At 49.7% G+C, this 22,766-nt stretch overlaps 1 protein-coding gene across 3 annotated transcripts in view; it reads right to left on the bottom strand.

The window, feature by feature from the left end:
- Positions 1–7,871: 7,871 nt before the first annotated feature.
- The window catches only part of DIP2C (DIP2 acetate--CoA ligase C (putative)), a 402,614-nt gene continuing 387,719 nt past the window's right edge, over positions 7,872–22,766 (bottom strand). For 2 of the 3 annotated variants that reach the window (XM_088025832.1, XM_088025833.1), the window contains 5 exons: positions 19,352–19,409; positions 17,403–17,477; positions 15,248–15,422; positions 13,710–13,833; positions 7,872–11,191 (listed from right to left, as the gene is read on the bottom strand). In XM_088025832.1, the coding sequence (XP_087881958.1) occupies positions 10,939–11,191; positions 13,710–13,833; positions 15,248–15,422; positions 17,403–17,477; positions 19,352–19,409 (685 nt within the window). In that variant the 3' untranslated portion in view covers positions 7,872–10,938. The remainder of the gene's footprint in view (positions 11,192–13,709; positions 13,834–15,247; positions 15,423–17,402; positions 17,478–19,351; positions 19,410–22,766) is intronic. The other variant, XR_015768806.1, reaches the window with a different exon arrangement.

The following is a 22,766-nucleotide window of genomic DNA, read 5'->3' as shown; positions in this document are numbered from 1 at the left end:
CTTCTTCATTTCTTGTTAGAGTCTGGTTTAAAGCCTAGTTTGTCTGATGTGAGTATTGCTACTCTGGCTTTCTTTTGATGTCCATTTGCATGATAAATATTTCTCCACCCCCTCATTTTCAATCTGCAGGCCTTTTAGGTGTAAAATGAGTCTCTTGTAGTAGGCAGCATATAAATGGGTCTTGTTTTTCAAATCCATTCTGATACCCTGGATCTTTGGATTGTTTAGTCCATTTATATTCAGAGTAATTATTGATAGAAATATATGAAGTGCCATTCTATTACTTGTTTTGTCATTGTTTCTGGAGATTTTCTCTGATCCAGTTTTGTCTTTTTCACTTTTGGTCTTTTCTTTCCACTCAAAGACTCCCCTGTAATATTTCTTGCAGACCTGGTTTAGTGCTAAAATCCTTTAGTTTTTGTTTTCAGGAAAACTCTTCTCTCTCCTGTTCTGAGTGATAATCTTGCTGGATTGAGTACTTGTGGCTGCAGATTTTTCCCATTCAGCACACTGAATACATCAAGCCACTCTCTTCCAGCTTGCCAGGTTTCTGTTGAGAATTCTGCAGTGAGCCTTATGGGTTTTGCCTTGCAAGTTAAGGACTTCTTTTGTCTTGGTGCTTTTAAGATTTTTTTCTTTATCACTATATTTTGCAAATTTAATTACAATATGTTTTGATGTTGGTCTGCTTTCGTTGATTTTGATGGGAGTTCTCTGTGCTTCCTGGATCTGAATGTCTGTTTCTTTTCCCAGATTAGGGGAGTTTTCATCTATGATTTCTTCAAATAAATTTCTGCTCCCTTTTCTCTTCTTCTTCTTCTGGGACTTCTATAATACTAACATTATTACATTGGATGGAGTCACTGAGTTCTCTGAGTCTATTCTTATGTTGCATAATTCTTTTTCTCTTTTGTTCAGCTTCATTATTTTCCTTTATTGTGCCTTCTATATTACTAATGTCTTCCTCTGCTTCTTCTAGCCTAATGTTCATTGCATCAAGCCTGTTTCTGATCTGTTTTTACATTCTTCATTTCTGACTCTTCTTAAGCTCTTCTATCTCTGTGGTCAGGGTCTCCCTGATGTCTTTTTTTTCTCAAGTCCAGTGAGTATCATTATGATCAGTACTTTAAGTGCTCTATCAGGCATGTTACTTATATCTGCTTTGCTTAGATCTCTGGCTGTGACCTTATTTTGTTCTTTCATTTGGGACAAATTCCTCATCTTGGCATTCTAAGTCTTTGCCCTCTTCTCTGTTAGAAAAGCCAGTTATGTTTCTGGCTCATGAAAGTAATGGCTTTATGAAGAAGAGGTCACGTAGTGTCCAGGGCCCAGCACTTCAGGGAGGGTCTCAAAAAATCAACTGTTTTTAAAAGAGAAAAAAGAAATAAAAGGCATCCAATTGGAAAGGCAAAAGTAAAACTGTCTCTATTTGCAGATGAGATATATGTAGAAATCCTTACTAAAGTCTCCAGCAAAAAACTATTAGAATAAACGAATTCAATGAGGCTTCAGGATACAAAATTAACATACAGAAATCTGTTGTGTTTCTATACACTAGTAACAAAATAACTCAAAGAGAAATTAAGAAAACAATCCCATTCACAGTTGTACCAAAAGGAATTAAATATCTAGGAATAAAGTTAAGCAAGGCAATGAAAGACCTATACTCTGACAACTCTGACATTAATGAAAGAAACTGAAGACAACACAAATGGAAAGATATATCATGCTCATAGATGAGAAGAATTAATACTGTTAAAATGTCCATACTACTCAAAGGAATCTACAGATTTAATGCAATCCCTTTCAAAACACAATACTATGTTTCACAGAACCAGAACAAAGAATCCTAAAATTGTATGGACACAAAAAACCCTTTTTAACCAAAGCATCTTGAGAAAGAAGAACAAAGCTGGAGGTATCACAATTCCAGATTTCAAGATATACTGCAAAGTTATAGTAATCAAACAGTATGTCACTGGCACAAAAATAGACACACATCAGTGGAACAGAATAGAGATACCCAAAATAAGCCCATGCCTATATGGTCAATTAATATACAACAAAGCAGGCAAGAATACAATGGGGGGAAAGGCAGTTTCTTCAATAAATAGTGTTGGGAAAGTTGGACATGCAAAAGGATAAAATGGGGCCACTTTCTTGCAACATACACAAAAATAAACTCAAAATGGATTAAAGACCAAAACATGAGACCTGAAACCATAAAACTCCTAAAAGAAAACACAGGAAGTTGTCTCTTGGAAAGCAGCCTTAGCAACATATTTATGGACCTATCTCCTCAGGGAAGGAAAACAAGCAAAAATAAATGAATGAGACTATAGCAAAATAAAAACCTTTTGCACAGCAAAGGAAACCATCAACAAAACAAAAAGCAAACCTATTGAATGGGAGACAATATCTGCAAATGATAGATCCAATAAACGTTAACATCTAAAATATATAAAGAACTCATACAAGTCAACAAAAAGTCATCCAATTAAAAATGGACAGAGGACCTGAGTATTAGTTTCAAAAGAAGATGTACAGGTGACCAAGAGACACATGAAACGATGTTCATCACCACTTACCGGGGAAATGCAAATCAAAACCACAGAGATATCACCTCATATCTATCAGAATGGATAGTATCCAAAAGGCAAGAAATAACAAGCATTGGCGAGGATTTGGAGAAAAGGGAACCCTCATGCACTGTTGGCAGGAATGTGGAAAACAGTACAGAGGTTCCTCAAAAAATTAAAAATAGAACTACCACAAGATCTAGTATTTCTACTACTGGTTATTTACTCAAAACAATAATGCTAGTACAAAAAGATATATGCACCCTATGTTTACTACAGTATTGGGTGTGGAAGCAGCCTAAGTGTCCACCAGCAGATGAATGGATAAAGAAGATCACACACACACACACACACACACACACACACACACACACCACACACACACCACACAGGAATACTACTCAGCCACAAAAAATGAGATCTTGCCATTTGTGACAACACGGATGGACCTACAGGGTATTCAGCTAAGTGAAATAAGTTAAAGACAAATACTATATAATTTCACGTCTATGTGGAATCTAATAAACAAAACAAAGGAACAAACCAAACAGAAACATAGTCATAAATACAGACAACTTGTGGTTCACAGGGGGGTCGTGGGGGGATGGGTGAAATAGGTGAAGGGGATTAAGAGGCACAAACATCCAGTTATAAAACAAATAAATCAGGGGAATGAAAAGTACAGCATAGGGAATATAGTCAATAATATTACAATAATTTTGTATGGTCACAGTAACTACACTTACTGTGGTCAAATCACTCTGCTGTGCACCTGAAACTAATAGAACATTGTATATCAACCATATTATAAAAATCAAACATTTCTAAAAGTTACATTTTTTTCAAAAATGAAAAAAAAATAGGTTTTCCTAAATGCCCGTGTGGTAAACTGTAGGGTACCGATGGCAGATAGCAGTGATCTTTTTCTCTTCTTTCCCCTTTGCCTAACTGTATCATTCCAAGGGGAGGTCTTCACACCCACACACATAATACACCAGTCCATTTCTCGTTTTCTAGCTTTATTTCCCTAACTAGATTGTTGTCATTGGCAATTCTGTGACTCCTGGAACCCCATCTCTATACCCACCAAAGTGCTCTAAAACAGTAGGAACTCCTTAAGTGCTGTGGGACTTACTGACCTCATTCTCTGAGCAGCCAGGCGTCCTTGAAGCCCATGGCTGAGTTGCACTGAGGACCTGGTTCATAGAGATGTCTGAAAGGGCGGACTGGAAAAAACAAAGAGGTGGCAATGGGGGAAAAGAAGCTTTCTGTAGAAAATCATCCCGCACAGGTCATCCTTTTACATGCTCCTTTTACACAAAATACTGACCATATTAGTACCTGAATATCTGACTTTAAACAAACCAAATGGAGGGTTTACCTGTTCACATCACACAAGAGTGTGGGGGCTCTTAAAAGAGCTTCTTCTCAAGTGCTTCTCCACATGTCCTTAAACATTCGACAGAGTTAGGAACTACCAGCAAATCGGGTTGCCTCTGCTGAGAGATTATCAATTAGGCACTACGAGCACTTCTGAACTTTGCTGTTTAAAAAGCATCTTGACATTTGGGGGATTTTGTTGCTGTTTTAGGAAATGAGAGCACTGGAGGATTCTGTTCAGTACTGGACCCCCAGCACCCCTACTCCTGAGTTAAGAAAAGAGGAGGGTTGACTGGGAGAGAGAGATCCACATGCTGGGCTTGTCTCTTACTGGCCATGACGCCATCAACCTGACATGGTCACCCTTGTGTAACCACTGTACGAGCAAAAAAAAAGGCCCAAACAACCCAAAGTATGTCTTTAGTGACCCTCTGGGTTTACTTTGAGAATTAAAAACCAGTTTCTGTCGGAGCAGTCCCAGCACCCTAGGGGAGCTCTGGTGTCTGGAGGTGGGTTTGTTATAAGGAGTAATAGGGAAACAAAGATAAATGAGTCCTCGACTTCCCCATCGTATTTTAGTGAGAAGATGAGTTAAAAGAATTGTGTGTGTAGGGGAAATGAGACCTTTAAGACAATCTAGTCTTACCCCTTCTTTTTAGGGACAGCAAAGCTTATGTGACCTCCTCTGTGTGCAACCAAGACGAAACCTGAGTCTCCGAGTCGCATGGAACTGGGGACCAGCTTATGCCTCAGTCTCTGCTAGACCCGAAACTCAGAGTCCTGGGGCGCCTTTACTTTACCCCAGCAACCACAAATGGCTGGTGCTAAAATACTTGTTGATAAGGGAATGATACAGAATTTGGAACATTAAATTTTTTGAAGACCAAATAATCAGACTCAGAAACTAATTCCTCTTGAAGGAAAAATCAGAATCAAAAGTTAATTCTCAAAAGTTTGTCGTACTACTTTGTACCTTAGAACAAGAATCAGCAAACTATGACCTCGGGGCCAAATCAGGTTGCTATCTGTAGAACCCAAAAGCTAAAAATAGCACTTACACTTCTAAATAATTGAAAAAGTCAATAGAATAGTATTTTGTGATAAGGAAGTTACACAAAATGCAAATTTCTGTGTCCATAAATACAGTTCTATTGGACTGGAGCCTTGCCCACTTACCTGAGAGCTGCGTTTGTGTCACACCACCAGGAACGGGTGGCTGAGACAGAAGACAACCGGCCCTTCACAGAAATATTGACTGCCTGCCCTGGAAGGCTGGCAAAGATCTGCTTAAACCCCAGCTGGAGTGTTGCCGAGATGCAGCCATAACTGGTGCGTCTTGTGATCTTTCAGGCATCAGTGCCCACTAAGACTCAAGACTTAGTTCTGACCAAAAGCATCCCTCAAACCTATGGACAGTAGCCAGCTCCAGCCTCAGAGCCCACGGTTGTCTGCAGGAGCCACAGTGCTGGTGGAAGAGCTTCACTCATTGTCAGTCTGCGAAGCTGTTGGAGTGACCATCTGGGTTAGTTACAATGACCAGAGATAACCAATTCTCGAAAGCCTGTGATGCATGCTCAGTAGCCAGTAGCTCCTCTTGATGGTGAAAACAGCATGTTTTTGAGAATTCCCTGCTTGTTTGGCACTAGGCACAGACCACACAAGCCAGGGACCTCAGGTTCTCAGTCTTGTAAACTTTTGGTGCTACCCATCCTCAATGGAAAGCCTGTCCGGTCATGGTCAGGTGCAATCTGCCATTGCCAGGTGGGTCTGAGGAGGGAGACACTGGGGAAATGTCTCCTTTGATAGTGTATCAAGGAAGCATAGCCATGGGCCAGCAACTCACCAAGTGTCACTCAACAAGAAAAGGGGGTGTCTCTGGCGCCTTGCAGAAACGTCCCCAAGGGAAGCTGGTGAGGGGCAGGGGCAGCTCCAGAACCCATCTCAGGCTTCCGAGGCACAGACACCCCTGGGCAGGCCCTGGGGGTCTGTTCACCGGCAGATGCGGACAAGGTCCTCCTGAGGTTCCGCTGCAGGAGAGGCAGGATGCATCGTCTAGGTCGCTCCCTGCCCCCCGTGCCCCCAACCTTCCTTCCCCAAGGCCGTGGCAACGCGAACATTTCCCGCCACCCTGTTCCGGCCTAGGCATGCAAGGGCTGGGGGACTCCGCCCAGGCTCCGATCACCGAGGCCCACGCAGACCCGGCTCCTCCCCGTGTCCCTCGCGCTCTCGCTGGGCCTTCCCTACTTCCCATTTCTACGGCGCTACCGCATCAGAGGTCTTCCTAACGTGCCGCTGTCCGCCGAGTAAACGATCCCCTCGCTAACCGCATCGCTTTTTTTTAATTCCTTCCCCCTTTGCCATCGTCTTCCTTTACCCTCTTTCTGATGTTTCCGGTCGTTTCTCAAGCGGCGGGGATACAACGGTCATTAGAATTCCTAAGTTCGGCCACAAAGCCCGAGTGGCTATCAGGATTCACTGGCATCTTCCGTGTTACGAAAATCGGCAGCGTTCCTCCTGTTTCCAGTAGCTCCTCCTGTCTGTCTAGCATCCATGTCCCGCAGGGCTTCAAGCCCTCTGCTCCCAGCGACCCTGACGCCGCTTAGCCGCGACGAGGTCCTCCAGTCAGCCAGTGCTCACCGAACGCCCGCTGCCAGGCCCTAGGGACACTCAGAAGTGCCGTTCCTTCTCACTGGCCAGTGTCTGCCCTCTGGCGTAGCGGCACCTGCACCGGCGCTCGCTGCCACACCCGGGGGAACACAGGAGCTGTCTTGTTCGCGCTCCTGAGAACAGGGCGGACGACGGGGAGCCCGTCCGCCACCCAACTTCTAGGGCGTTCCACCCTTCCGCCTCTGCGGGGCAAGCCCCGGTGCGGACACGAAGCAAGAATGGAACCCTGACGCGGGAAGGCCTGTCGGCCGGTGTGCACGAGTTACTCGTCCGCCCAGAGGTCTTTGCAGCTGGGGCAGTAAATCCAAACCAAACCCGAAGCACCACGAAGCCTCGGACGCAGCGGCGGAAGTCTGCTGTCCCTGCCACCCGCGCTGAACGCCACGTGTGCAGCAGCTCACGCACCGCGCGAGCCCCTGCCGGCCGGAGTCCGGCGCCCAGCTCGGTCCTGCGCGCCGCTCCGTTCCCAGACTCATCCTGGAAGCCGGAGAGGCGGCACGACTGCGGGCCTCGGGTTCCTAGGGGCACTGGGCGCGCAAGAGGGGGGCCAGGGCGCACCCCTCGCCTCTCCTCAGGTGCACGGACCACCCGCCAGCGCGCCCAGGACCTTGCGGGGCGGACGACCCCACAGGGAGACGACCGAGCTGCCACCAAGCCGATGCCAGCCGCGTCCGGGAAGCCAGCGTGGTGCAGGGGCGAGCGGAGGGAGGCACCCCAGGTGCAGGTGTGGGAAGCAGGGCCGCCTGGGGGCCGCGGGCGTGTCCGTGGGTCCCTGGCACCGCCCCATCCCGGGCTTCCGGGGCGCCGTCCTCAGCCGGCCAGGGTGCTCCGGGGCTTCTCACCCGCAGGTGTTCGGCTAAGCCTCGTGACCTGGGGGTGCACATCTGGGTGCTAATGACTTTCATGTGTACACTATTTTCTGATAACCCTTAGGCTGAAGGCTGTACTGTCTTCCACGAGACAAACCTGTAAGAATTCTCAGATCTTGGGAAAAGAGCTTTTAAGGTTGTCAAAAGAGCAAAGATAATTTGGGTTGGAATGGCCAGCTAGGCCTACTTCCTGACATGCAGAGGTTTCCTGTCACACGGCTGACAAAGTATCGGCACACAGGAGTCATGCTTCCTCTTTGTCCCCCAAATTTACCAAGAATCTGTACACTTGCAGCAAATGTGAACAAATATATTTAGATATATTTAAAAGAATTAAAAAAAACATTTCACAAAACATTTGTTGCCATAGGAATTTTTTAAGCAGTAAATGCCCACATCAAAATTTAAACATTGTTCAAAGTATGATTTATCTGTACTAATAAGTAACGCAACAAATTATGTAAACAGAGTCAGATACATTTCCCATTTCCCTGCAGGACTCACTTCGTTCCTGGGATTGAAGCTGTCCCAGACAGTTTTCCAGGGGACCAATTAAGAAACTGCTATTTTCAGAGCAACAAAAATAAAAGCTTTTATTTGTTCATTTGAATATAAAACAGGCGTTATCACAGATGTACAAAGCTTACTGGTGGTTTAACATACGAGAAGGTTGCCGTCCTTTGCACATAAAAATTTTGTTTGAAACCGTGATTGGTTGAGTACATGAATTTCTCTAACCAGTCACCACACTCTATGAAATAACGCTGCTAACATTCAACTGATAAAAGGGGCAGTTTCCCTTGGGTAAAGTGTCAAGCAGGATTAAATATATATAATAAACAAGCACCATGAGGAAGCCGCCCTGTTGGGTTAGGTCTGTGTTTCAATGTTCATTGTGTACCCTTCTTTGTGCAAGTTGATTACACGGTTTTGTCTGACTTCAAAAGCACAAGGTCACAAGACAAACATTGTTACATTCTCATGAATGATTTATCTACAGCACAATTTCTAATACAGAACAATCCTTCTTTATTGCTGAAACAGGTTTCCTTTCCTTTTTCTTGCACAAATGACCTTCGATCCCAGCCCCCAACCCTTTGGACCTCAACTCTACCATGAGAGATGACAAGACGTCACTAACCACGTTCACAACCGCCCCGCCTTGCACGTGAAGCTGACATGGTGAAGGTGAAGGTCATACTGGAAGTGATACCTGATTTGTTGTTTGCTTCCCACATCAGCTAGACCTCACAAGTTATCCTGTAGCTGTGTTTCCTAGTCAGTACCCTACCTGAAACCTTAAAGCTCCTTCCCCTTAAACAAGGTGGGTGTGTGTAAGAAAATGCCTTTTTTTCTGTGTGTGGTGGGTTTTTTCCCCCTTAGGAAGCAGAAGACTGTAGGAATGTGTACCTGAAGCATGTAGAGAAATATTCACACACAGCAATGAAGTCAAACAATATCTTAAAAATCAAATAATTTGTGGAGATGGAAGGATGCACCCCACATGCAGACAAATTAAAAAAAAATGCCACTTAAATTTTTTAAAAAACGATTAGCCTTGGATCTCGGAAGTCAAACAAAACTCTCTTAGCAAAGGGCTTACTGCTGGCGCATACAGCAAAGGCAGATGAAGACATTGCCTACAATATGATGAAAAGAGACTCTAAGGTTTGCCCAGCAACAATCTTGGTCATGCATTTCTAGCAACGAGAGCCACTGCAGGGTCATATTGGGGCAGTTACGAGATAGATCACGCTTGGACAGCGGATACCTCTTCTTGGCTGGACACAGATGGGCTATTTCGATCGAGGAGTGTACAGATGAGACGTGGAAATCGGAAGGTGTGTGAGGCGGCAGCAGCAGCGAGAGACGGAAATCAGAAACGTGTCATCCACAGGTGGCGAAATGAAGGCAGCTGGGAGGCTTTCTCGCTCCAGCCAGTGGCTCTGTGAGGAGTCCTGGGGCAGCTCATGAGGGTGGAGCCCCAGAGCTCCGGGTGGGGGAACCCCAGAGAGCTGGCTGAGGTAACAGTCTCCTATGTGAGTCTTTTCCCTTAAAGCTGTTCTGGACAGTCTGTCCACTCCATACAATGGCCATCTGAGGGGAATCAACACAACCCGGTGCAAATGACCACAAAAGAGCACTCCTTTTCATACCAAGGACCAAAAAGGGTGACATTAACAAAAAGGATGAACAACAAGGATTTCTTGCAGCTAAGTGGTGCTGCTCAGCACCTGCCTTCCCTAATGTCCGCTCAGGGTCGTACACCTGCCTTCCCTAATGTCCGCTCAGGGTCGTAAGCACACACTGGCACCGACCGCTCACCGTTGCCCCCGCAGCAAAGGGAAAATAGTGCACATTTCGCCTCAAATTCCTTCCCCATCTTCGAGATGGCAATAATTTCACTTGCTGGTCTCTGGTTCTAGAAGAAACATTTAGACCGGGCTACTGGCAATCTAGGATTGCTCGCATCAGCAAAGTGGGTGTGAGAGAATCTCGCTTTATCTACAGTACAGTGGAGGGGACACCATGCAAGTGACAGGTTCTGCATTTTAAACTTTAAAATCTCCTTTGTTCATTAGTGAATTTATATTTCATATATATATATTTGTTGTGATACTATCCACGCAAGATAATACAACACTTTTTTATATTAGCAAACATTACAAGACTTTAATGTTCTTGAATGTTTTTCTCTTTTATACTTCTAAAGAGATCAAAATAAATTAAACGTTTTGTACATAATTACATATGAAGAAGTTAACTTATTTTTATCTTTTTAGTTTAGTACAAAGATATCTGCAAGAGAGTTGCCGAAATACACCTTATTTATAATTTCTTCTCATTCTATGCTAACTTCAAAGGCCACATGTTAGCCTTTGTTTATCCAGCAAATTTCTGACAAAGAAAGCTGCTAAAATCTAATCGGAAGGTGCTATTTGGAAGGTTTTCTCGTACCTCAACAAACTTTCCTAAAAGGATGAAATCTAGCAATGGCTTAAATTAGTAACAAGGTCCATGTCATTAAGATTTCATGACACATTAAACAGAGAAAACAATTCTTTGTCACACTACATAAATTGTTTAAAAGAACCCATCTGGAGGGCAGAATATTTTTTTAATTGCTATTTTGGCTTAACAAAATACCACATTTACGAAGAAAGCACTTATTATCCAATAATTAAAAAAAAAAGAAAAGAAAGTTTTGAAATGGGTTTTTCCAACAAACTGAAGGCAGTAATCCAAAGTCCTTCTGAGCAAACTTCAGTGGTAAATTCACATTTCACATTTCACCCCCATGCCAATCAGGACTGCTGTGGAAAGTCTCACCACCGCGTGAACAAAGGCTCCATTCCGGTGAATGTGGCCCTCATGTCTGCAAACTTGAGTGACACAGAAAAATGTTTACTTTCCTAGAAAAGTCTATGGGACCAGAGACGAGACTACATGTTGTAGGCCACATAGATGGGATCTAGCTGGTCTGCCAAAAACCCATCCCGCAGGTGCATACGCTGCTTCTCTCCCCGGGAGTTGATGGGGATGACACCGATGTCCACCACGACCACGACCCCCACCACCAGGTAGTGCTCCTCCAGAACGACGTTGGTCACTAAGGGGACCAGGTCCAAGGCTTCTTGCTCTGACCCATCAAGCTCAACCACCACCACCAACAAATTGGTCCAGGTGAACACAGCGCTGCAAGAGAGAAAAAAATCATCACTATGCCATGAAGTGTTCATGTAACAATTTCATTTTCTTTTCAAGAAGTGCCATCTGGTTCTTTTCTGATCTGCCTGCACATTGACAGTCTCTCTGAGCCCGTGGCTTTTCGCTCATTAGGTGGCTGCACACACTCCCGTGGTTAGGGTTTTCTACCGGGCGGCTCTCACGGGGGCCGCCGCACATGCAGGGGATCTTCGTGCCAGGCAGCGCCCTGACACGGACGGCCCCGCCCTCTGCTCCCAGCTGTGGCCGAGGGGCACACGGTGCAAGGGTGCCACGGGAGCCCCACCGATGTGCACACCAGGCCCCTAAGGTGGAGTCCTGGCCTTGGGCTTGGTCAGCGGTAAGTTAGCAGAGGCCGGACAGCCCCTGGGGCTGTGGGGCTGGTCCTGACCTCCCTCTGCCACAGCAGGAGCGGGGACATCGAGGGAGGGTGAGAAACGTGGAGGGCCACCAGCTTGGTGCCTGGCTGACCGTGGGCCCCAGTCACACTGGGGCCAGACAACCCAGCAGTCAACTGCAGACATGGGGGCGCAACAACACGCTGCTGTCTGAAGCACGGAGTCTGGAAGGAGTGTCAGGCAGCAAGAGGTGATCTGCGTCGGGGAAGGATCCTCCAGAAAGTCAGAGATTCATCTAGAAGCATTTTATTTGGGATCTTTCAGTGGAGGGTCACCCAGAAGATTTGGTCTGGCCAATCTGTGGGAGCCTAAACTCAGTACTTTACACTTTAAGCCACCTGCAGTTTATAAGGTTGGTCTTTAAATGGGAGTGGTTACAGGGCCTTAACAGGCTTTGCTCCTGGTGCCCGTGGTCCGCTGGCTGAGGCGGTCAGAAGTGTCCAGGGCAGAAGAGGCATGGGAGGCGGTGGCCAGGCTCCAGGGACCTGCAGTGGGTTGCTGGCTTCTGCGTCCTCCAGCCGGACGCACAGAAGGGTCTAGGAGGCAGCAAGTATTTGGGAAACTCACTACTGTTTTCTTAAAACTGTATGGGTATGTCTATTCAGAAAAAAACCCGCACGTTTTGTTTAGTATGACCAATATATATGTTAATGTGGAAGGGAAATATTGGAGAATGTGTCCAACAGATTACTGCTTCTCGAGTTTGTTGTGATCAGTGTGTACCTCAGGGAACAGTCCTGCCAAGGTCCGTTCCCAAGATGCGCTGGTGCCAAATTCCCATAATGGGACACTTTATGACACTAAAACATTGCTCTGTGTGGCCCAAGTGAGCCCATACTGAGTTTGTGATACCAGAAATCTCATATGTATATTAGCCACTTGTGGTATAATTTTATTATAGCACTTGACGCTTATGACACAGTATCAGGAACTGGGGTTTCTGTATTTGGTGGAGAAGGGGGTTTGCCAGGAGTGATGGGCTGGATGGACACTGTTTTCCTAGGGCCACAGATGTCCGGCACTGGCGACAACGCAGGAGAAGGGTAAGATTTGCTTAGCGGACCATGCCACCCCCTGAAACAGCCACATGGAGGGGCGCGAGCGTCTGCCTCTGCCTTGGTGCAAAGTAACCGAGGGCATGTGCTGGAGGAGGCGCCCAGGTGAGGCAGGGAAGGTGAGAAGGAGCAGGAAGAACAGAGCAGTTTGTGCTGGGCGGTTTCTGAAGGGCCAGAGCCCCGCAGGACGGAACTATGGGTGCACATGTGAGGCGAGGTGAGTGCGAGGCCCCGCGCGCATCAGGTGAGGCCACAGGGCAGGTGACAGCAGCAGGGCTTAGAACAGAAACTCGAATCCTGGAACAGAAACCCACAGGCGGCGGCAGGGAGTCCCCGTCACAGGCCTTTAAGGTGGAAAACAGCCCTTTGCAACCAGATGGAAAATGCTTGCGGTAGGCAATACAAACCAGTCTAAGTTATTTTCTTAAAACTACAGACCGGGAGACTGTAATCGGTATGCATAGCTAGTGGCGTGGAAACCGAGGTAGCCCTGTGCTGTCTCTGGGCTGCAGTCTCTCCAGGGATCCTGGCTCCTGTCCACCTGCAGCTCCAGCAGCCTCGGGGTGAGGAGGGACACCACCACATGGGAAGCACAGGGCCGCGCGTGGGTTCGCAAACTCTCTCTTCTCTCTTCCAGGCTGCCGAGCCACCCATGTCCAGGGCCCATGAATGGCAACAAATAACTAGCCTGTGATCAGCTCACAAGGGGCACTGAACAACTCAGGCCCATACACCCACCAGGAAGGACTGCTCATGAGCGATTTCAGAATGTGCCTCCCTTGGGGCTCCTGAGCTCCGAGAGCACATCAGGTCCCTGCCAGCTCTGGGGCCAAATGAACAAACAAACCTACAGTTAATGGTGTGGAGCCTTTCTGCACCCTTTACCACCATGTAAAGGCACCGAGTGAGCTCGGGGCCCCCAGGCCAGCCCCACCAGCAACACAGCCAACCACATGGACCAGGCAAGGATGAAGCCAAGGACACTCGCCGGCCTGGTCACTGGCAGCTGGGTGCAAATGCCCGCCCACTACTCACCATTCTGTGACGCTTTTATGGGCTCTGATGACCGAGGTCTCAATGTCTATCGGGTGATACCTCATTCCCCGCAGCTCCATCGCTTCGTCCAGTGCCCCCACCACATACAGGGCATCATGGCGCTCTGTGCAGGGAGTGGAAAACGTGTGTGAACCTCACCACAATGGTGCTCAAGCTGCTTTGTAAGATACTAAGATTAAAACTACCCCTGGGAGACACATGCCAAGGAATGGGGTCACTGAGTGCGGGTAGCTAGTTCCTTTCTCCTGGGACGCTGTGCAGCCTAGGGCCCCTAGGACACCAGCCTGGCCAGGATCATGGTCTCATGGAGAGCCGGCTGCACACCTCAGCGCCCCGGGGGAGAGCGCACATCCTGGACCAGCTCCTGCACACCTTCAGTACACTATCTCCTACTCCTCGGGAGCACCTCCACCCCTCGGCAGCCGGCAGACACCGTGCTCTCCCAGAGCCACAGGTCAGGGTGCAGCACAGCCAAAAGCAAACCCCGTCCCCTCTGATGGCATCCCATGAGGCCGTAACTGCTAGAATTCCACCTCTGGGTGGGAATATCTTTTCCAGTTCAAGTCGGATGAGATGGGGATGTTTATTTGCTGGCTTCTATTACTTCAGCAGGACTCCCATCTTTTGGGGGGTCACAGAGGTGAGGAAACAGCAACAGTGCTGTTCCCAGCACCCTAGAATTCCGCGGGATGGGACCTGTCCCTCCTCCTGGGGGGTCTGGATCACATGGCCCTGCCTTGCTTCGTTCCTCACAGGAATCCCAGAGAGCACCCTCAAATAAAACAGTCTATGATTTTCCCAAATTGCAAATGCGATGCCAAAATGTTTTTGTGCTTTTCCACTAATTATATGCCAATTCAGCCAGGTTCACAAAGCTCCTGCCAGGCAGGTGTGTCAGGAAGCCTCCTAGACACTCACCTCCTGGGGTTTGGGTCCGGCAGGATCCCCCTAGGAAATCTCAGCTCCCATCTTCTGAAATAACTGAGTCTTGCCTCTACTTTGAGTGGAACTAGGAGCTGAGACTCTCATAGCAAGTAGGCCTGTACCTTTTCATTTTGTATAACTCTCCTGCCTGGCGCCAGCCGCCAGTGAAGGAGGGAGCAGCGCCTCCCCCTGCCCAAGGCCTGAGCACCTTGCTACCTCCCTTTCCCGACAGGCCAGGCCCGGTCCGGTCAGGCAGAGGGCAGTGCGCGCTCCTGCAGCAGCTGTCCAGGTGGGCCTTGGGGGCATGGGGCCACTGCGGGTGGGTGAGGGACCCGTCCACTGCATGGAGGGGCATGGTGTCCTGGCTCCTGTGCCGGGTTTAAATCTGTCCCTGGCTCCGTGAGAGACTGTGCTCATGGAGCACACAGTCTCTCACGTGGCTCCAGCGTGCTGGACTCACACCGACCCTCCTCTCCTTCACGCTCAGCTGGTTTGCAGCAAGCATGCACAATGTGCTCATGGGGCTGGGGTCCCAGGCCCACAGACGTTCTCAGGGCCTGGGGGCCTCTCCACCCATCTGCCTGGGCTCTTACCTCCGTTTGCATCTGTGAGCTCCGTCCTCCGCAGGAACCCCAAGTAGCCTGTCCGTGCCCAGACCGTCTGGGTGTCTCCAAAACTTAACCTTGAGTTGAAGTGGTCTGACTGCAGGGACTCATCTCCGTAAATGGTGAAATAACCACTGGCATTGTGGGCACTGTGAACCCAGATCTGTGAAGGAAGCAACAGAACTGGGTGAGTTCGCTGGGGAGGAACCGCAGGGAGGAAACGACCTGGGCAGTCAGTGACATCAGAGTGCCCCCGTCCGGCGGGAACCTGGCCGTGTTAATCTCACGCAGGCTTCAGGGGAGACTCAGACGCCACAGAATTTACTGGAATAGAGCCACTAAATGAACAATGAGGCTGCCCACCTCTTGAGAAGCCCATTAAAACAGACTGAGGATTTTAAAGTGAACATATCAAATGTGTTCACCGCTGGGCACCTGCAGCCACCTAATCCTCCGTGCTGAACAAACCAGAGCCTAGAGCAGACACAGAAGCGACACCATCACGCGGGGGGAATGAAACCTGTCCCCTGCTCTCCAACACGCAATTTCCTCATTAAGACACATTCCCAGTCAGAAAACGAGAGTGAGGTGGATTCTGACCCCTGGCCGGCTCCCCCAGGAGCCCAAGACAGCACGCTGTCCTCCCCAATCTCATCTAGGAATGTACTTAAAGGAAATTCCTAAATAAGATCTGTACGGACTTTTATCACCTCAGCTCTGATCTTTACACATAACTGAGACATTCAAATGAAGGGCCAAACCACAGCCCACACAGAAATGGAGTCTGGGGAGCGGTCAGCACGGTCCTTTAGTCACCGTTTACAGCTCGAGGGCTCCGGGAGAGGCGGTGGCCCAGCCTTGTTGTTTCAGCGGAAGGCGGGCTGACACAGGAGGTTCCGTTAGTGTCCCGTGCACAGCAGAGTGATCTGACACTTGTATGCGGAACAGTAACTGTAGTCACCGGGCAACATTGTTACAATTCCCGGGCTGCACTCTTTATTCCCGAGACTCATTCACTTCACAACTGCAAGTCTGTACCTCTCAATCCGCTCACCCACCTTCCCCTCCGCCAACCACCGGTTTGTTCTCTTGTGTGTTGCACGGTGGTGTTTTTAATGGGGTGTCAGCTACAGGCAGGTCTGTAAGGAGGGAAAGCTGACCACACAGGGCTGGTGACCCCAGCAGCCAGGAGGCTCCCCCCGGGCAGGATGGGCTTCCTTCCACCCAGTGCACAGGGCAGGCTCGGCCTTGGAGAGAACGGGAGGGAAGGTAAGTGTGCTGGCACCCTTCCCTGATGTCCTCTGCGTCCTCTGTGGCCTGGCTGAGTGGGGCGGGGGGAAGGATCGGGGACGGCGGGCTGAGGATGTGTGTTCTCCAGCTGCACGCAGCAGGAGAGGCGGTCAGCCGGGTTTCATCGTACATCTGGGCTGAAGGGTCAAAGCCAGTATGGACTTTCTGACCGAAGGAAATACCTGTCATTTCCTAAACCCGCTTGCCACCGTTTACTGATATTCTATGAGTCTAGGCTGCGGCCGTTTGCTCTGTGCACAGTGCTCCACCCTCGTCCCCAGGAACTCAGCAATGACGGCTTCCTTACGGAAATGCACTTTGTAGCCTGAACTTCCATAGCTCATTCTGAGTCACTTTCCAGCCAGTCAGTTGAGACTTAACGAATCTGATCAGGAGGGGTACTGTGGCTTGGTGGCAGGGAGAGTGGGGTTGACTGGTGTCCAGGAGGACAGGAAGCAGAGAGCAGGAGAGTAGATTTGGTCTCAGAGGCTCTATCTCTGAGGACACCCCAAACTCACCTCATCCATGTGGATACCTCATACCTCACCTGGGCAGATACCCCACATCTCACCCAGGTGGACACCCCACATCTTGCCTCGGCCGGGTGGGCGTCCCGTAATTCACTTCACCAGAATGAGTACCCCATAAGTCACCTCTGCTGGGGGGCACCCGTAACTTGCCTCACCCAGGGGGCACCCCATAACTCACCTCACTCAAGTGAGCACCCCATAAGTCACCTCTCCCAAGTGGGCACCCCGTATCTCACTTCTCCTGGGTGGGCACCCCATAACTTGCCTCACTCAAGTGAGCACCCCATAAGTCACCTCTCCTGGGTGAACACCCCGTAACTCACCTCACCCAGGTGGGAGTCGCCCAATGGTCCTTTTGTTTCTGGATTGGCAATTATGATCCGAACCCCTGGAAGTATCTATGTGGGAAAGGAGAACATTCTCGTCAGTGGAGAGAGAGGTAGATGCTACACTCCAATCAGCCTTGACCTTGCCTTCATGCCACATGCCTGTTTTCCTTTTCTAAAACTGTTTAGAAAGTGGTATGGCTGTAAATCAAAATTACATACCACAGCATGACATAATTACTATGTGACAATTGCATCTTACTGCAATTATTACTACGGTGATAGAGCCTGCGTTAACGTGATCTTAAGTTAAAAATCTGAATAAAAACAGGATAAATGATGTAACTCAGCCTGACGCTTGCAAAACAGGAATCTTCAGGTATTTCAATTAATTTTCCACTTATGTTTAACATTGTGCGTGACATCATGGGACGCTAATGTGGAGGAAGGGGTGAGGTCTGCAGTAGGTACTGAATTAAGGAGGTCACGGATCAAGTTTTCTGAGATGAGTGTGGACTAAAAGCACAGGTGGGCACGGCACAGGGCAGTGCGGGAGGAAGGAAGAGCCGGCACATCCCAGCATGTTCTGACTCGAATGCCCGTCCAGCTCTCCATCTTGGTTATGCTTCAACACCCTCCTGCAGGTCACTGTCTTGTATCCGAATGCTCATATCAAGCATCTCCCTCTTAACGGAAGTTTGGCTTGGAAACATTCTGAATTTCACTAACACCACATGCATATGGCAGCAAAAGCTGGTTCTGCAAATTTAGAAAACAGCCCGTGTTGGTTCAGCTACTGGGAAGGGTTGAGATTCAGCAAAACATCGGTGGTGAGAAGTCCTGTCCCGTCCCTCGACGTGTAATATGGTGGCTCTGGTCTGACGTGTAATATGGTGGCTCTGGTCCCTCGTCCTGCTAACGGCTGGCTTGGGGCAGGCAAGCACAGCGTCCTACCGTTAGAACCAACTTAGTACTAGAACTCTAACTGGTGCTCATGTAGACGGAGATTACAAAAGGTCCAGAAGTGACACGAGGCACTTCTGGAATTACGTCAAGTGGGGCCAAAAACAGGAAAAAGAAGTCTTCACTTAGGTGTAAGTGAAGAGGTCTGGCCCTCTAACTCGAATAAAAAACATACCCACAGTGGCAGAAACTACTTTGTCCCCTGACCACCCTTCTTCAACTACTTTCACAGCAATCGGCACTGGGTTTTTAGCTAGGCCCATGGATATTCAGAACCGATACAACATTTCCAACCTTTCTTTCCGTCAGTGTGACCGCGTGACCAGATTCTGGACAGCGGTACTGAAGTGTGTATAAGGTAGCTTAGGAGCCTTCGCTGAGGTCTGCACCTTTAGTTTCCCTTTCCTGCTTCTGCAGCTGCTGCTGCTGGAATGTGGAAGCGATGGCTAGGGTGGGAGCAGCCACTTCTGACCCTGAGGCACCCTGGGAATGGGATCCATGCAAAGCAAAACAAGACAGAAGATGGCAGGGCCCCTGGAGTTTTCATGATGTCTTTTATGTGAGAGAAAAGAAAAATCTAGGGGCGCCTGAGTGGCTCAGTCGTTAAGCGTCTGCCTTCAGCTCAGGTCATGATCCCAGGGTCCTGGGATCGAGTCCCACATCGGGCTCCCTGCTCCGTGGGAAGCCTGCTTCTCCCTCCCCCACTCCTCCTGTGTTCCCTCTCTCACTGCATCTCTCTCTGTCAAATAAATAAATTCTTTAAAAATAAATTGTTTAAAAAATTAAAAAAAAAATCTAACTTGTTTAAAACACTGTTGTTTGTGCAGTTCCTGTACTCATGGCCAAACCTAGTCCTGAAATATTACATTTAAGAAAACTTTTTGGAGAAAATACTGTATAAAATACCTTTCTTAAAATGTCAAAGCCCATACGCTGAGACTCAAACTTACACAGAAATATATCTTTCTTCCTTCAATACTTACTTTTCCTGATTCCATGAGGGGCAAGCTATGAGGAGAGCCTCTTTCCACCAAGCGGACTCTGCAAACAGAAAAAGAAGGTACGATGACTTGGCTGTTTTTGAGCCTACGGTTCCCTTCCTCCATATTTAGCACCCGGTCGACGCCGGGTGGGTTGCTGGGGCATGTTCAGTCTGCTGGTGAGCACCGTCCAACACAAAGAGAGTTCAGAAATCAAAGTATTAAGTGGTCCGGCAGCAGACGGCGGCTGAGCTCTGGCGGGGAGATGGAGAGAGACATGGGACAGGCCACAGAGGCCATGTCCCAGTCACCAAGCCTGCACAACAGCTGGGAAAATGATTCTGCATCGAGAGGAACCAGGACTCAACTCAGCACTTGCAGAAAAGGAAAGGAGTAAGCATGACACCATAGCTCTGAACCTGGTGCAGGCCGTGGGGACCGCACTGCCCAGGGCTGAGGCGCTTGTGAAGCCTCGGCAGGGCCCAGGTCTGTGGCTGCAGAGAGTCTACCTTCTGACCCAGGTGCGTCCGAGCCCTGGGGGCAGGACTGGCCAACTCGGACAGCAAAACCTCGTTTCAGAAAAGAAACTCTTTTCCATTAAAAAAAATACTTATTGGTGATTAAATCTTAAGGACTGTGGGTGGTGACACCTGGGTGGCTTAGTCATTAACTGCCTTAGTCTGCCTTCGGCTCAGGTCATGATCTCGGGGTCCTGGGATCGAGCCCCGCATCGGGCTCCCTGCTCAGCGGGGAGTCTGCTTCTCCCTCTCCCGCTGCCCCTCGCCCTGCTCATGCTCTCTCTCTCAAATAAAATCTTAAAACAAACAAACAAACAAACAACTGCAGACGACATTGGTGCGGCCAGAGCTGGTTAAATCCTTCCCAGCTGTTTTTTTTAAATGCCTGGTTTTGCATCTTGGCCACTATAGGACTGCAGTGCTGTTCATTCATCTAAAAGGCAGTTTTTATTGGAAGAGTGCTTGAATCCTGTGGCGCAGGCGCTGGGGGCACGGAGAGGTGGCACGCTGTGTCTCCACGCCCGTGGGGAAGTGAAGCTCAGCACGCCCCAGCCACGCTCTGCACGATCACAGCGGTCCTCCTCCTGACTAGTAAGGACTCTGAAGACGGAAGGGGGCTGGAGGGGTGCTGCTGGGCACGTGGGGCTCCCTCGCAGCCAGCCTGGGGTGTGGGCCTCCTGTTGCTGCAGCTGAATCCTGGGGGTCGGGGCAGGACAGGGGGACGGACACCTTCTCTTTGGCAGCCCTGGGGAGGGAGGGAGAGCACCCGAGCGGTGGCAGCGGTAATCTGATGATGTGGAAGAACTCACTATTCCATTTTTGGGTTAGACGATAACCACTAGCATCACTGGTGTTTGTCTCAAGGAAGACTTGATGCTGACGGCAGCAGACGAGGGGTCCATCCAAGAAAAACAGCCTAGATCTCATGCACTATGGGAACGGTTCTAGAATATGCCATTGGGCTTAATGACGTTAACCTTCAGAAGTTAACACACCAGGTGCATTACTCCAGAACTGTAAGAGACACACCCGCTCAGGACCCAGGGAGGCTGCGTTAGGACCAATGGCCCCCATCGCAACAGCACTGAGAACCTGTGGGCTTTGCCCTGTCGCACTTGTAGACAGACATGGTGCTCGCGCTGGGTCGGGAGGCTGGGACCGCGACCCTGAGCTAGCGCCGGGCTCGTCTGAACGGCTGGGTGAAGTGGACACGCCTCTGTCCAGCAGCTGGCTGCCCAACTGTGGCGTCTGGATATTCGCAATTTGCTACCGATGGAGAGAGCCGTGGGGATGTGAGGCCAAACTGGGCGGGCAGTTGGGAGTGGGTGGGCTGGAGAAAGGGCCGAGCAGGCCCACTGCGTGGCCCGGCCCCTGCGTGAGCAGGGCTGCTGTGTCTGGGGGGTACCCAGCGGGCCAGCAACCAGGACAGGCACCCCCACAGGCCAGGGAGTCGGGCTGGGGAGCAAAAAGGAGGGCTATTTCAGACACACTTCCGCTCTGCCGGCTGTCCACGCGTAGCGACCGCTATTTTAGGGTGTTGGAAAGCCCTGCCGGGCATTTTGGACGTATCAAGCAGCTCTGACCACTGCATTAGGACTGTGAGGATGTCAGAAAGGGCATCCCGGTGTCAAGGGTGGAACCAGAAAACGAGGGGCAACGTCCCTGGACGCTGGCGTCTGGTGCCCAGGACCTGCTCTCCCTCCCTGCAGGCTTCTCCCCAGGCCCGTGCCTGGCCCATCTGAGGGGAGGGCACAAAGGCACGGTTCTCCCTCGGCGAGCGGGGTCCTGGCCGGTGGCTGCCTCCCCGAACAGATGACTCCTCTGGCCTCTTCCTGCTCGAAGAGATTACTTGTGATTACTTGTGCCCTGTCCTTCCCTGTCCGACTCTCCGAGAAAGGAGGGATCTCATCTCACATGAGGAAGAAAGGAGGCTCCACCGTGAGGAAGGTCTTCTGAGTCAGGGTCCAAACGGTGTACTGGTCTCCCTAGGGAGCAGCAATAGGGTGCTGGCACTGCTCACGGTGGGTCCCACACGAAAAGGCTACAAATGCCACAGAAGACTGCCCTTCATCCACATGAGAAGAAAAACATCCCGAGAGTGAAATGAAAAAGAACCAAACCAAACCAAACCCTGCTTAAACAAGAAGGCAAGGCTGGCCAGCGTGGGGTCCGAGGGCATCCAGCGGGCACCTGCCCTGCGGCCCGTGGCCGTGTGCTGCCATGGGCACTGCTCTCTCCCTACGGTTTGCAAGGTTGCGGCCACACGACAGCACATGGGAGGCGTTGCAGGGACAGGCTCTCCGCCAGCGAGCGGGCCTGGCTCTGTCCCACAGGGACGCGGAACGGAGAACACAATCCTGTCTTCCGAGAGAGGACAGACAGCCTACAGCAGAGACCCTCTCAGGAGGACTCAGACGGACGCGGCAGAATCCATCCGACATGAGGCAGGAGCCGATGAAACCCGCCAACCCTGGGCCAGAGACGTTCCGCCCCTGCTCTGGCTGCTCTCATGTCCATTCCTGCAGACCGAGCCGGCTCCCCGGGTCCTGAGTAAAACCCCCTCCCCAGCCGACGCGGATGCTCACCAGCGCACGAGCGTGCTTGGGGCGCTGGCTGTCCCGTCCCCCTCTAACCTGGCCATGCTCCTGTGGGGAAGAGCCCGGCCTCATCTCAGACATGCCTAAATTCAAGTGCAAACCCTGGGCTTCTGAAAACATGTTTTTCCACCTAGGCTATCTTAATGACTTGAAGTTTAGGCTTTTGCTAGAAAAGAGACAGCAAGGAACACAGGTAATGTGGGGGAGATTTATGATTCCTGATAAAATCCCTACCTTGTGCTCTGTCCTCGGGCTGTTCTTACCCCGACCCGAGCTTCACCCGGAAAGGCAACAGACCATCGG

Source organism: Eumetopias jubatus, unplaced genomic scaffold (genome assembly GCF_037043125.1).
Source record: "Eumetopias jubatus isolate StellerSeaLion01/CBP00866 unplaced genomic scaffold, mEumJub1_p1.0 scaffold_8, whole genome shotgun sequence".
NCBI lineage: Eukaryota > Metazoa > Chordata > Mammalia > Carnivora > Otariidae > Eumetopias > Eumetopias jubatus.
The sequence above is the reverse complement of the archived record's forward strand: the minus strand, read 5'-3'. Positions and strand labels throughout refer to the sequence as shown.